Consider the following 12,789-nt stretch of genomic DNA (forward strand, 5'->3'; position numbering starts at 1 on the left):
CCGCCGCCTCCCTGTGCCGCACGGAGCCGAGCGCCACGCTCCCGCCCCTCTCGCCTCCCCGCCACGGCCCCTCACGGGCGCGGACGAGGCCGAGAAGCGGGGCCGGCGCCGGGGCAGGGCGCAGCCCCGGGGCGGAGCTGGCGCCGGCGGCGGCGGCCGAGAGGAGGCGCCTGCGCCGCAGCAGAGAGTCGGTGCTGGCGGGGGGCAGCGAGGCGCGGGCGGCCGAGCGGAGCGCAGCGGAGCGGCGCGATGCGGCGGTGCCGGGGCGCAGGGCTGGCGGCGCTGGCCACGGTGCTCCTGGGTGCGCGGGGCTGGCGGCGGCGGTGGCGGTGGCGGGCCGGGGGTCTGGGGAAGCCCCCGGGGTCACATCCCCTGCGGGGCCCGCGACCCTCGAGCCGCCCTCGCCTCTGGCCCTCGGGCTCCTTTGCACACCTCCGACCCCCGGCCCTCTTCTCGTCCCTCCCTCCCTTAACACCCGTCCCACCTTCCCTCCATATTCTCAGCGGGCCATTCCTCTTCCACACCCCCACCCCCACCCCTTTCCTCCCTGTCCTTCTGCAGCCATCCTTCCATTCAATCCTTACGTCCTGCTTTTTTCACCGCCTCCCTCCGGGCTCTTCTCCGTTTGCACCAGCCCTCCAAACATCACTCCTCACTTCTTCTCTCCGAGGAGCCACTCCTCGAGAAAGCTGCTCTCCATCCTTTCTTCTCAAAAGACCTTCCCACCATCCCTCAACGGTCTTCTCCTCCCCTCTCCCTCTGCCTGACCTTTTCTCCGCAAGCAAAGCGATCTTCTGAGATTTTTTTGCCTTTTCCTCGGCAGTGGCTGCGGGCAGAGCCCAGGTGCAACAGAAGCCGTCGGCAGAGACCACCGAGGGCGCCAGCATCAACATCAACTGCTCACATCCCAACATACAGAACGACGAGTACATCCACTGGTACCGGCAGCTCCCGGGACGAGGTCCCGCCTTCATCGTGTTCACACTCAAAGAGTCCAAGGAGGTGCAGGACCCGCCGGGGACCCTGTTCGTGGCCGCAGACCGCCAGTTCAGCGTCCTGCAGCTCGCCCGGCCCCGGCTGCGGGACGCCGCGGTGTATTACTGCTTGCTGAGAGACCCGGCGGGACAGAGCGGGGCTGCGGCCGGGCACGAACCGGCGCGGGCGGGGTTTGCGGGGCGGGGCGGGGTCTGGGTCTTGGGCGGAGTCTGGGTCTGGGTCTGGGTCTGGGTGTGGGGCGCTGCCGCTCCGCCCGCCGGGGCTGCCTGGCCCCGCACCGCCCCGCACAGTGCCGGCCGTGGGTCCCGCTGCGCCGGGGCGGCGGCGGCGGGAGGGGCCCCGAAATGGAAGCGGCGGGTGAGGAAACAGCGACCTGAATGGTAGTGATGCCCGCGGTGCCCGGAGATGGCGCGATTGAGCTGATCAGGATCTCCTGGTCTCCCCATTTGCTGGCACCTCGACACACGAACCCCCAGTGCCCACAGCCCCACAAGAGTTGACGGTGCACAGATCTACGCGTGCACACTGTGGACATGGTGGATTCCTCCGGTAACTGGCCTTAGACACTCAGGCCTATCGACAGATGGCGCGGCATCACCTGGTCTCCCAGTTGCCTCATGCACACGACACAGACACACAACAGAGGCAAAGAGGGCTCTCCAGCATTTGGTCCAGACCTGTGGCCTTACCTGTAGCTGATTCCCAAACCCCACGGACTCTCCAGTAGCCGGCTGGGAGCTCCTGGTGCCTCCAGTAGCCAACTCGCAGCCCACCCTTGTCTCTCCGGTACCTGACTCCCAGGGACCCAGGTTAGCACAAGGAGCTGGAGGTTGCCCACGTGGCTGCTTGAAGGGGTGGAGAGGGCTTTTCAGCAAAGCAAAGGGCTGTGCTGTGATTTCTTCGCCCCTGCCAGAGGGGGCAGTGTGTCTGCCTCTGGTTGAGGGTTTCTGCAGCAGGTGCTTTTCCCAGAGACCTTTTCCTTGAGGAGCTTCTTCCTTGGCTGAGGGAGAACAGAAGGAAAATCCTTGTGGAGAGAGACAGCCTGGGTGCAAGTGCCTTTGTCTGTGTCTGGCCCTACCTCTGTTCAAACAGTACCTAGGGAGAAGGGGGACACGAGCAGGTGCAGAGGGGCCCTTCTTGATCCTGTGCTGGGGTGGGCACAAGCCTCTGTCTCGGGCTGGGCTCTGGATGGCAGGGGAAGTTCACCATGGACACTTCTTCCTTGCTGGGGGATGGCTGGGCTGCTTCTGATCACCAGGAGGGGCAAAAAGCAGGAAGACACCCAGCAGCCTCCTTGTGCCTGACAGCAGGCTGCACAGTCTTAGGCTCCTACGTGATATTTTAGGTGCCCAGGGCCCCTTTGCCAATGCGGCACAGAGTTCAAATGCAGCAGTGCTACATGTCTGAGTGAGAGGCTATGCAAGCACCTTTGGAGCTATTGGGTTGTGAAAGAGCTTGGATGTGGCCTGAGTGCACATGGGAACCTCCCAGTGCTGAAGAAGCCTCCCCTTGGCCCTTGGGAACATGGAGCACAGAGACGGGGGCAACTTGATTGCTTCCTTAGGCTGAGCATTTTAACAGCTGCAGCTCCTTTCTCCAGAGAGCCTCCCTGGGGCAGAGGTGTAAGGTCTCAAGGAGATCTGTGTGGAGCAGCAGTGAGAGAGTTTTGCTCCACCCTCTGGGCTGAGGCCTGGAGGGTGCTTTGAGCTTGCAGAGGGAGGGGAAGGCAGGACCTGGAATCTTCAGCACCCTCTTTCTCGGAGATAGCGGACACCTCGTGGAGTGGAGATCGTGACATGGCCCTGATTTTTCTGGCAGCCTTCGTGGGACTGGCAGACTTTGGTGAGACACGACTTTCAGGCTGGGGAGGATCAGAACAAGGGAGTGTCCCGTCAGTGCTGGAGGGGGGCATGCGAATTCTGACTTTGCGGGGACCTGGCAGTCTTCCTGCAGGGAGAGCAGGGGGCTGCGGGTGGAGCACAGCAAGTACTCTGAGGGATGTCAGGAGTAATGGGCATAAAAGGGGGAATAAGGCTCCGCACATCTCTTTCTCAGAAAACAAGAGCCTTTATGTGCACTGTTTATCCATATGTATTTAGAGAGAGAGGGAGAGAGAGAGAGCTGCCGGGGAGGCACCAGTGCTAGATATGGGAAATTCTCTCCTGGGTGCCTTTGAAAAAAGTGTTGCCAATCTGTGCTGGAATGACAAAATGCTTGAAGGGCATTCAGAGAAGGCTAAGTCCATTCTGGGAGAGGTGGAAAGCTTTCAAAAGCCAGGGCATGGACAGACACAGTGGTATGAATGTTACAGTGAGAAGTAGGAACAGAGCTGGGAGAGGCAGAAGGAGAGAGCAGCAGTTAATACAGCTGCTTCTGATCTCCAGGAGGGGCAAAAAGCCAGTGACACATACAGAAACACCTGATGGCCTCATAGCCCAAAGAGCTACTGATGGAAATCAGGATGAGCTCACAGCCTGACCTATGAGGAGCACCAAGAACTTGCAGAAAGAAGAGTGGACAGACAAACCCCTTAGTCTTTCATGGGCTGTGAAAAGTGAAGAATGGAGATGGGGGATAGTGAGAGAGCTGATGAAGTGATAGATAGATGGATACAGAGACAAGCAGTGCTGAAATGCCTTTCTGGCTTTACAGGTCATGCACAAAAGGACTTTGTGCTCCAGTTCCCACCAGAAGCACCATCCAGGTGCGACCCAACACAACACTGCACTGTAATTTCTCCACCACCAGCTATTCTGATCCCTACATCTTCTGGTACCAGCAGCTCCCAACGCAGCCCCTTGAGCTTTTGCTGCAAGTGCGAAAAAGGAAACCTCATGTGGAGTCAGGAACGTTCTCCTCCGTGCTGTCTGTGGAGAACTCCCAGGTGCTTCTCCATGTGCAGAACGCTGAGCTCCAAGACAGTGCTGTCTATCTCTGTGCACTGAGCCCACACTGGTGCCCTCAGCGTGCAGCCTTGCACAGAAAGGCGTGTGTGGGTGCTCTGAGGAGTGTTTCTCTCCTTGCCTCTGTTTGCATGTAGCTTTGAGCTCCGCCTGCCCAGCAACAGCACCTGGGGGCTGCGGTGAGGCTGGATTGTTGCCTCCCCTGCCCATGCAGCAGGAAGAAGTGTCCTTAAGCAGATGTCAGTGGGACTTGAATAGATGTGCCTAGATCCAGGGTCCTGGGAAATGATCAAAATGGTATAGCAAAACTGACACGGTTTCAAGGGGAGCCTGCCCTGGGAGGAGAGCTACTGCAGAGCTATTAGCACATAAGCCACACCAGACTCAGGAACACCCCTGAGCTGTAGAAACTAACTGGATCACAGGGGCACGTATGCAGGAGCAGTATCCTACTTGCTTGTCCAGCTCTTGTTCTTTCCTCAGCTGCCACTGATGGCCGCTGTTGGAGAAGAGGGCCCTTCGTGGGAGACACGACTGTCCTTATGGTTTTATACCACCTAGCATAGGTAGCCTGAGGAGGGAAAGATGTGTGACGGAAGATTCAGGATTCTGTGAGAAAAGTGGGACGTGTGGGAGACCAAATAACAAACATGTTTGAATATGGGGGCACTACTAACTCATTCCAAAATGACAGTTGAAATGACCTGCGTGCTTTTTTCTCAGCATGTTACATTGATCCTGATTGCCCATGGCACTAATCTTTCCCTGTTCTTTTATGGTCACAGCTTTGCCAGATGTCCTGAAAAGTGAATGCCATGACTTAGCATTGCTGAGGATGCTGTTGGGGGACCCTTCACAGACTGAGCAGTCACTGCGAAGTGCAGGCAGAGGGCATGAGTTAGTCTGCTGAGTTAGTGCACTCACATCTGTTTTGTTTTCCTGGCCACATTTGGAGACAGAGAGCTGGACGCACAGTGTGTCTGGCGAGAGCTCAGAGGACGATTCTTCCATGCGGCTGTCTGCAGTATTTCTAACACTAGGAAGGGAGGCACTTCTTCGCAGGGCATTTTCCCCCAAAGGCTTGACTCAAGAGACAACATTTCCCCTGGGGGAAGGCCCCTTTCAGCTTCTCGAGGCACTGACATGCAGGCGTGAGTTTGGCAGAGTCATGCATGAGTATATTTATGTAACTGCGTATGTATGTTTTTTCGTGCACGTTTGCCAATGCCTATGCATTTGTGTATGCATTTCTGCATGATTTGGGCATCTGTCACTGTTCTGGGATTTCCCCATATGAATTAGATCTTGGGGATGGGGGAGGGGGGGAGGGGTTATGAACCCTGGTGTGTGGCCTGGCGTGGTTGATTTCAGTATCAATGTGCCAGTCACTTGAGTCTAACACCTGTGTGCCACAGCTGGGCTGCACAAAACGCTTTATGGGGTGTGCAGCTCTCTCATTTAGGTTTTCATTTGTTGCCCTGACACTTGCACTCTCTTGCTACGCTCTGTCAGGCTATGAAGGTTCAATAGTAACAAGTGAGACAGTAAAGTAGTAAAAAATATGTTTATTTCCTCACGCAAGCTGTAGCCTGTGTTTAAAGCAATTACCTTAGTAAAGATTATGCGTAATATTAAAGCTTTCAAGCCGGCAAAAGCAATGCATATAATAATTATCATGAGTACAATTATTATGACAATTTGTAAGCTCGAGGCGAGCCAGGCTGATAGGGACAGTCCGAAATTTTGGAACAATTCTTGCAACCAGTTAAACCCATTATCATTATGCTGTTTAATGTCCAAGGCTAGGCGTTTAAGGTTTGTGATCTTCCCTTCGATCAGGGTTGAATGGTCGCTCAGGCTGAAGCAGCACATGCCTTCGAATTCTTCACATCTGTGGTTGTGTCGTAAAAGAAGATAGTCAACTACCGCTCTATTTTCTAACACACCGGCACGCACGGCTTGCACATCTCTAAGTATTGTTGGTAGGGCAGCAGAAGTGGTATTGATAGTCTTAGCTAAAGAACATGCAATCTTGATACTTCATAGCAACTCCTACCCCAGGTGTAAGGAATGCTGCGGCTGAGATTTGTGATGTTGAGAATAAGATTACTTCTGAATTGCATTCATGGTCAAGGGACGAGGCCTCCCTCCTTTTTTGTGTTTGATTCCCAGCTATTTCCTCTATCTCTTGTTTGCTTGGCATATAGATGCTCAAATGACAGAGGGTACAGGGGCCACCAGTAGCATTGGCTGGAATGTAGGAGTAAGCTTTTACTCCACATAGCCAAAACATTCCTGTGGGGAGCACAATATGTGCATAATTAAAGGTTACGTTGGTTGTTTTATTACATTTAAGAGGAGGCCCATCTTCCGTAAAGTTGTGGCATGTTCGGGTTTTGCCGGTACAATTTACCATCATAGCACGCTCGACCGCAGGAAACATTCCTTTCACCTTAATTTCTATCATTGTTTTGTTATACTGTGTTGTGATGGGATCCCATCGAGACATCTGACTAAACATGTTAGTTACATTGAAATTTGCTAGTATTGACTTGTTTTGCGCTGTTTCCAGGGGTATAGGGAACCCAAGAGTGCAAGTGGTGTAAATTTGGACCACCGAAGTTCCTCCTTCTAGACAAAAGTGAGCAGTATTTAGTATTTCCCTAGCTAACTTTTCCCAAATATTGACATTGCTGCCCCATGGGTTTGAGATCAATGTTGTCACCAGGGCCGTGTGGAGCAGGAACACGAGCCTCCACATGGTATCCTATAAGAGAACACATTTAGGTTTTCCTCGAGGCGGGGTGCCTCGGGATAAATTGTTAATAATCAGGAATTTTCCACCGAGAACTGATTCGATGTTTTTTTCCCCTGGCATCAAGCACTTCCCGTGCAAGGGGCCCTCGGGGTTTAGTCAATGTCAGGGACTACTCCAATTTGTGGTAATTTTACCATCACAGTCTGTCCTGGTTTACCACGTGCAGGATTGTTTACCTTTAACGATGCCCGTATCGTTAGGGCAAAAGGCCTGGTTTCTGGGACTACCGACTGTTCCCCATCAATTATTAAGTAGATGCACAGCACGGTTAATGCGCAGATCCCAATTCGCTTTTTCTGCTTGAGCATGTCTTTTAAGTAAGCCATTGGCCCTTTCCACCATCCTGTTTGCCTGGGGATAGTAGAGGGTGTGGAATGTCCAACTAATCCCTTCTTGTGTTGCCCAGTCCTGTACTACGTGGTCTGTAAAGTGAGTTCCATTATCACTTTGTATTTCCTTTGGTACCGCTAATGCACTGAACTATTCTGGAAATACCTTAATGGTAGCTTCTCCATTCGCTTTCAGACAGCTGTTGCTCAGAGGAGACGGGAGACCGCCTCAGCTCCCACTAATATATATTTTCTCCCACTCGATGGCTTAAGAGTCCTATATAATCAATCTGCCAAGATTGCCACAATTGTTTTTTATTACTGACATGTAGTGGGGCTTGCTGTTCTGGATGATCCCTTTTTAATCTTAGTTGGCATTGAGGACAGGCTGTTATGATTCATCGAACAGTTGTTATATCTATGGGCCATCCTCGAGCTATACTTTCTTTTACTAAATCCTTTTCCCCCAAATGTCCTCACTGTATATGTAGTCATTGTCCTATTCGGTTCCACTCTACTTCATTTACTGTCACTCCTCTTACCCTCGACAACTTGTCAGCTGTCCTGTTCCATTTAGCTGTCAGACTTCCGTCTGAGTTGTGGGCTTTCACCCACCCTATCGCAATAGACCGTTTCCTTCCTTTTTCCAACAACTCTTCCCAGTCTGCTTGCTGCCATACTGGACACCTATTTATTTGCCATTTATTACATTCCCCAAATCCTGTCCAGTCTGTGGCCCCCTTGAATACTGCATGTGAATTGGTATACACTGTTGTTGCTCCGTTTTTTACGGCAAGTCGGACAACCTTGAGTTCTCCTACTTGGGCACTGCCATCGCCGCCTTCTATTATTGTATGGCCTGTGCTTATTTCTAAGGCAACTGCTTTGTATTGCCGCCTCGTGGCTGTTCTATGTGAAGAGGCATCGGTGAACCACACCCCATTTAAGTCAGACTTTTCAGTGAGTGGTTCAGCTACTGCAATGGGAGATTTTGGGTAGCCCAGTATTGTTTCTGGTATGAGGTTAGTTAGGGGTAATTGATATTTGGTTATCTTTAAAGGGTATTGTTTAACATTAGTTATCTTACTAGACAGCAGTGCGGGGGAGGTTTGCAAAAGTTTGATATTAGCTGTTTCAAAGCTCCACCAGACCCCGTTTGGGAGTATGCAATTTCTTTAGCCGGGTGGGGTGGACAGCACATTCCCCTTTTTCGCTTGTTGCAATTTGCTCACTATCTGTTCTATGTCCTCTGTTTTCTGATTATGTAGCACGGATCGTGGGACACCTAACACCAGGGCATGTCGCCACAATCTATTTTGTTTCTCCCTGTCTTCCTGTTTAGTCCCTGTTTCCATATTGTGTCGCCTGGGAGGGGAATGTCCTCTCCTCGGGGCAGACAAGGCAGTAGCCTGTCTAATGCGCTTTTCCCATGGTTTGGTATCCATCCCCATCTCTTGCGCTGTTCGATGTACTTCCAACAAGGTATCTGCCCACATTGGTATTGGCATGGGGGGGGGGAGGGGGCACTGAGGTTATAATGACTGTGTGCCTCTGCAGCTACAGTGCAATCTCATATTGCTTGTAGCTTCAGCTTTAATGCTGTAGGCAATCCCCATATTAACGGTGTTAGGCAGTTTGGGCTTACCAGGGCTTGCATGGGGATGTTACAGGCTCCCCTCTCATATACCTGCTGTATACAAGCCACCTTTTGTATGGCTTCTGTAAGCCCACTGTGGGTATTTATATCTCTTCTCAAAGGTTCTCCTCTGTTCCTTGGGTCTTGTCCCCCTGCCCAATAGCAGCGGGCAGCAGTGCTGCAGGCTGGGGACCTGTCCTGCTGTCTGCCAGTCAATTCCTCTATCCTACACACGACAGAGGCTTCATCTTCCCAATTATCATTTGCCCAGTCAGCTCCAGGGCTTGAGGGTCTGCTTCCGTGTCTCCTCAATAACTCACGCAGCGACATAGTTCAAAATGTTTCTATCCGGTTACCCTAGCTTATGTATCTACTGAGTCTTTGTCCTATTCTACCGACTACGCCAAAAGTTACTGTCACGCTATGAAGGTTCAGTAGTAACGACTGAGACAGTAAGGTAATACAAATATATATTTATTTCCTCACACAAGCTCTCGGATTAGTAACACCCATTAAAATGATGTGATTGCTAATTTAGAAAGGATAACCCCAAACCGTCAGCTACTGCACTGTTAATCAGAAACACTGCTTATCCCAATGCGAAAGCTATCTTGTTCACTCTCTTAGCGAGAGGACTCTCAACCTCAAGGAGTTACCTTAACCCAGCGTCCCAGGAAAAGGAGAGGGGGGGGAAATACTCACGGTCCAGCTGGAGAGGATGATCAGGTCACGTTCCTGTCCCCTGCTCAAACTCTCTTAGCTTCCAAGTTTCTTTTTATAGGGCTGGGGCTCTGGGCAAACACTGCTTTTGCTGACCTCTGCGAGTCGCACAATCACAGGACTGTTTCTTCTTTTTCTGCTTGGAAAGTCTGTGCTAGCGAGGGAAGACCACAATACCTCCGTATTGCTTCCTCCCTCCCTGAAGTCCGTGCAGTTTCTATCCTACGGCCTTGCACATATCAGTTGGCAAACTTCTTTAGTCCTGTTAACTCTTTACTTGCTCGTCACACTCGCACTTAAAAAATGGCCCCAGTCGGCATGGCAAAGCACCTTGTGCCGGTCAACAGAATGCATCTGAGAGAGATCCCACCTCTGACACAAATAAAATGCCACGATTTGTTGTGATCTCTCGATTTTACAGGACAACGTTCTGTGTGAATCAACCTTTGTTTCATAAACTCATTACTTAAAAAGCAAATGAGGGCTCAATCCCTTTTCAACAGACTGGCCTAAATTGTTAATGTTCTGATTTGTTACTTCATTAATTCACTAATTCACATACTTATGAGCAAAATAGTTACCTAGCTGATGGTGAGAGTGCTCATCCTTCCTCCTCTGGTGCGATGCGGGCGTCCCCTGAATTACACCAGGAAGCACAAGAGCCTCAGCAGTCCAGCTGCTGGTGGATCCACTTCAAAGGCTGTTTGGGTAAGCTGATGTATTTATACCTTCCAGCTAGGAAGTTTGGGCTATAGCATTCTCATTGGTTGTTTCAGTTACTGTGAAAGAGCTTGCTTAATTCTGAAAAGTATCATTTCGCTCAGGTGTTAAGAAGTAGTTACTTATAAAACTGCAAGGATAGCAGACCTTGTTCTTTCTGCCCTTGAGTAAGCGGCACATGCGTAGCTCTCACTTTAGCCTAATGGTGCTGTTCCCAACACACACCAGGACTTAGCATGAGCTCTGTGTTAGGCCCAAAGCCTGAACAGGAATTGAGTGACCAGCCACAGGGGCATGAGTGGAGCATAGGGGCTCTACACTTGCTACCCCTGCCCTTGGGTGTAGACCATACCCCCTCATTCTGGCGACAGACAGAAGGATGAGGAGGAGAAGGTCCTGAGTTATCGCCAAGGCTACTTCTACCACCGTCTCCACTCCTACCATCCTCTGAGACCATCTTCTGTCTGAGCCTCTTTCCCAGCTCCATCCAGAGCAAGAGGAAATCCCTTCCCCAACAGCTTGTGGGACTGCTCACTTCACAGGGTCTCCTGTAAGCCTGGGCTCTTCACTAGAGGATGGCAGTGGTTGGGGTCCCACTCTGCAGGACGTACTCCAAGGCCAGGGGAATGTTTCTGGGCCGATGTTCAGCAAGGCAACGACTGATGGCCACTGCCTGCGGAGTAGCTGGGGGTATCTACCTCAGCTCCAAGGGACAGTGCCTGAAAGGGGCCCATTGCAGTGTGTCCATTCCTCCTGTTCCTCCGGGAATGGTGAAGGGCCTCCTTGTGCCCCAACCTTATTTCCCTGCAGAGCAACACGTTTCTCCCTGGGCAGCTTGGCAGAGCATCTGGAAAGGGAAAGAACACAGAAAGGACCAGGCTTGAATGCACTTTAATGACTCTAAAGAGGGAAACAAGGTCACTCAGAGCGGAGGCCCTCGTGCAGGGAGCACCAGGAGCAGTCAAGAATCTGTGCCCCATAGCCATGGCAGAATTTCCACAGGGCATCTGTCTGCCTGCCCTGCAGAGGGACAGGGGGCAACAGATCTTCCCTAGGCCAGCTTGTGTGTGTGTGTGTGTGGGGGGCTTTGCAGCCCAGAGGAGCAGAAAATAACAGAGAAAATTGGAAGGAAAGGGAAGAGTAGAAGACAGGAAGTGTTTCAGTGACCCCCCCCCCCCTTTCTGACCTCCATTGTATGGGAAGCCCTGAATGCTCAGTCTCCCTGAAACCCATGGCCAGGAGCTTTCTCCTCAGTTTAGCACCATCTTCTGGGTTCCTGAAGGTCCTTGTCTGGGCTGTCATCAGTGGCATTAGCAGGGGGGGCACCTTCTGCTGCGGTAGTGGCTGGAAATGCTGGAGAGGTCACAGCACGCAGAGGTGCTGGGGACTCCCCCACAGCTGAGGATGCTGCCAACAGCAGCAGAGGTGGAGGATCCCACAAGAGTGTTCTGCAGGAAGGAGCTGAGGATGGTGCCGGGCAGGGTCATCACCACAGGAGAGGGCTGGATGACAACGATGGAGGCCTGGCACTGCCTGACACAGGGCTCGTTGCAGCTGTTGGCCAGCAGGGTGGGGCCGCAGGGCCGGCATGGCTGGCACTGGTCGTAGCAGGACATGTCTGGGGGCTGGAGGTGCACCTGCGAGGGAGGGCAGGGAGGAAGCAGAGCACAGGGGCATGTAAGGAGCAGCCTGTGACCCTGCCACGAGGGAGCCCAGGCACCTGCTGGGCCGGGAGATGGAGGCTGTGTGAGTAGGCCCAAGGGCTTCTTGCCCTGAGTCTGCCAAGGCCCTGCAAAGAGCTGCCAGGCCCAGGATGGCTTCTGCCTAGCCTATAGCTGAAGAGCCACCTCAGCAAAGTCCCAGCTTCTCTCCTTGACAGACCTTCTACTCCCTTCCACCACCCATGACAGGGATCTCAGAGCACCAGCATAAGACCGAAGAGCAGGTTTCAGCTGAGATATTCACTGAAGCAAGACCTCATCCGGAAGGAGGAGGTGGAAGAGAAGAGCCTTCAGACTCACCTGGTTCCCAATGAGAAGGCAGCGAGGGAAGTGGATGAAAGAACGAGGAGTTGGGCTGCCTGTTATACTGGGCCTGCACTGCCCCAGACACAGTGTCATCCTTTGCACAGGTGACAAATTTCTAAGATGCTCACAATGAATGGAAAACATCCCAGCTAATGAGATAGGCTGTGTTGTTGTTTCCCTCTAGGCTTCCTTTTCGTTTCCTGCTTTATGCCATGCCCAATATCTCCCCGAGGCTCCTTTGAGTGCTCTGATGAGAGGTCCAAGGATTTCTGGGGCACAAATGTGTCAGTGCAGGCAGAAGACATGGTGCAGTGGCCAGAGGGGTTCTGTGCAGGCAGATGTCATCACACTGAGATGCTTTGGTAGGGTTCTTTGTGGCCCCATTCTCAGGAAGGGGCACAATCCCAGCCTTGCAATCCTTGTCTCAATGTCCGAGGGCTTGCAGGTATGAGGATGCACAGCATCCTTCTCTTTCTCTCCCTCCCATCTTTCTGCAACAGTCACTGCTACCGGGATTCAACGCCTTCCACTTAACACTGCACCCAGGAGAGACTGGCTGACCTGTTTGTCCTCCTCCTCTCTCTGGACAGTCCTTGAGAGTCCTCAGAGAGCACTGTCAGCTTGTCTGGGGCCTTGTCCC

The 12,789-nt window shown here is 52.4% G+C and overlaps 1 protein-coding gene and 1 gene segment (V, D, J or C); one reads left to right on the plus strand and one right to left on the minus strand.

Annotated features, from left to right (window-relative positions):
• The first annotated feature begins 249 nt into the window (after positions 1–249).
• Positions 250–10,590, plus strand: LOC136994355 (T cell receptor alpha variable 26-2-like). The segment is given in 4 exon segments: positions 250–301; positions 824–1,112; positions 3,268–3,292; positions 10,468–10,590. Coding segments are annotated over 4 exon segments (489 nt in total).
• An 842-nt stretch (positions 10,591–11,432) lies between these two features.
• LOC136994356 (feather keratin Cos2-3-like) lies at positions 11,433–12,242 on the minus strand. The gene is made up of 2 exons (XM_067311813.1): positions 12,144–12,242; positions 11,433–11,759 (listed from the first exon to the last, which is right to left on the minus strand). Exons 1-2 carry the CDS (start codon positions 12,240–12,242, stop codon positions 11,433–11,435), a joined length of 426 nt encoding a protein of 141 aa, XP_067167914.1.
• Between the last annotated feature and the right edge of the window lie 547 nt (positions 12,243–12,789).

Source organism: Apteryx mantelli, chromosome 28 (genome assembly GCF_036417845.1).
Source record: "Apteryx mantelli isolate bAptMan1 chromosome 28, bAptMan1.hap1, whole genome shotgun sequence".
NCBI lineage: Eukaryota > Metazoa > Chordata > Aves > Apterygiformes > Apterygidae > Apteryx > Apteryx mantelli.

Bases quoted from the DNA above. Each gene is read 5' to 3' on its own strand.
- LOC136994356 (XM_067311813.1), bottom strand. From the start codon at position 12,242: ATGACACTGTGTCTGGGGCAGTGCAGGCCCAGTATAACAGGCAGCCCA. The intron at 11,760-12,143 runs GTGAGTCTGAAG...CCTCCCTCGCAG, and splicing joins GCCTTCTCATTGGGAACCAG to GTGCACCTCCAGCCCCCAGA.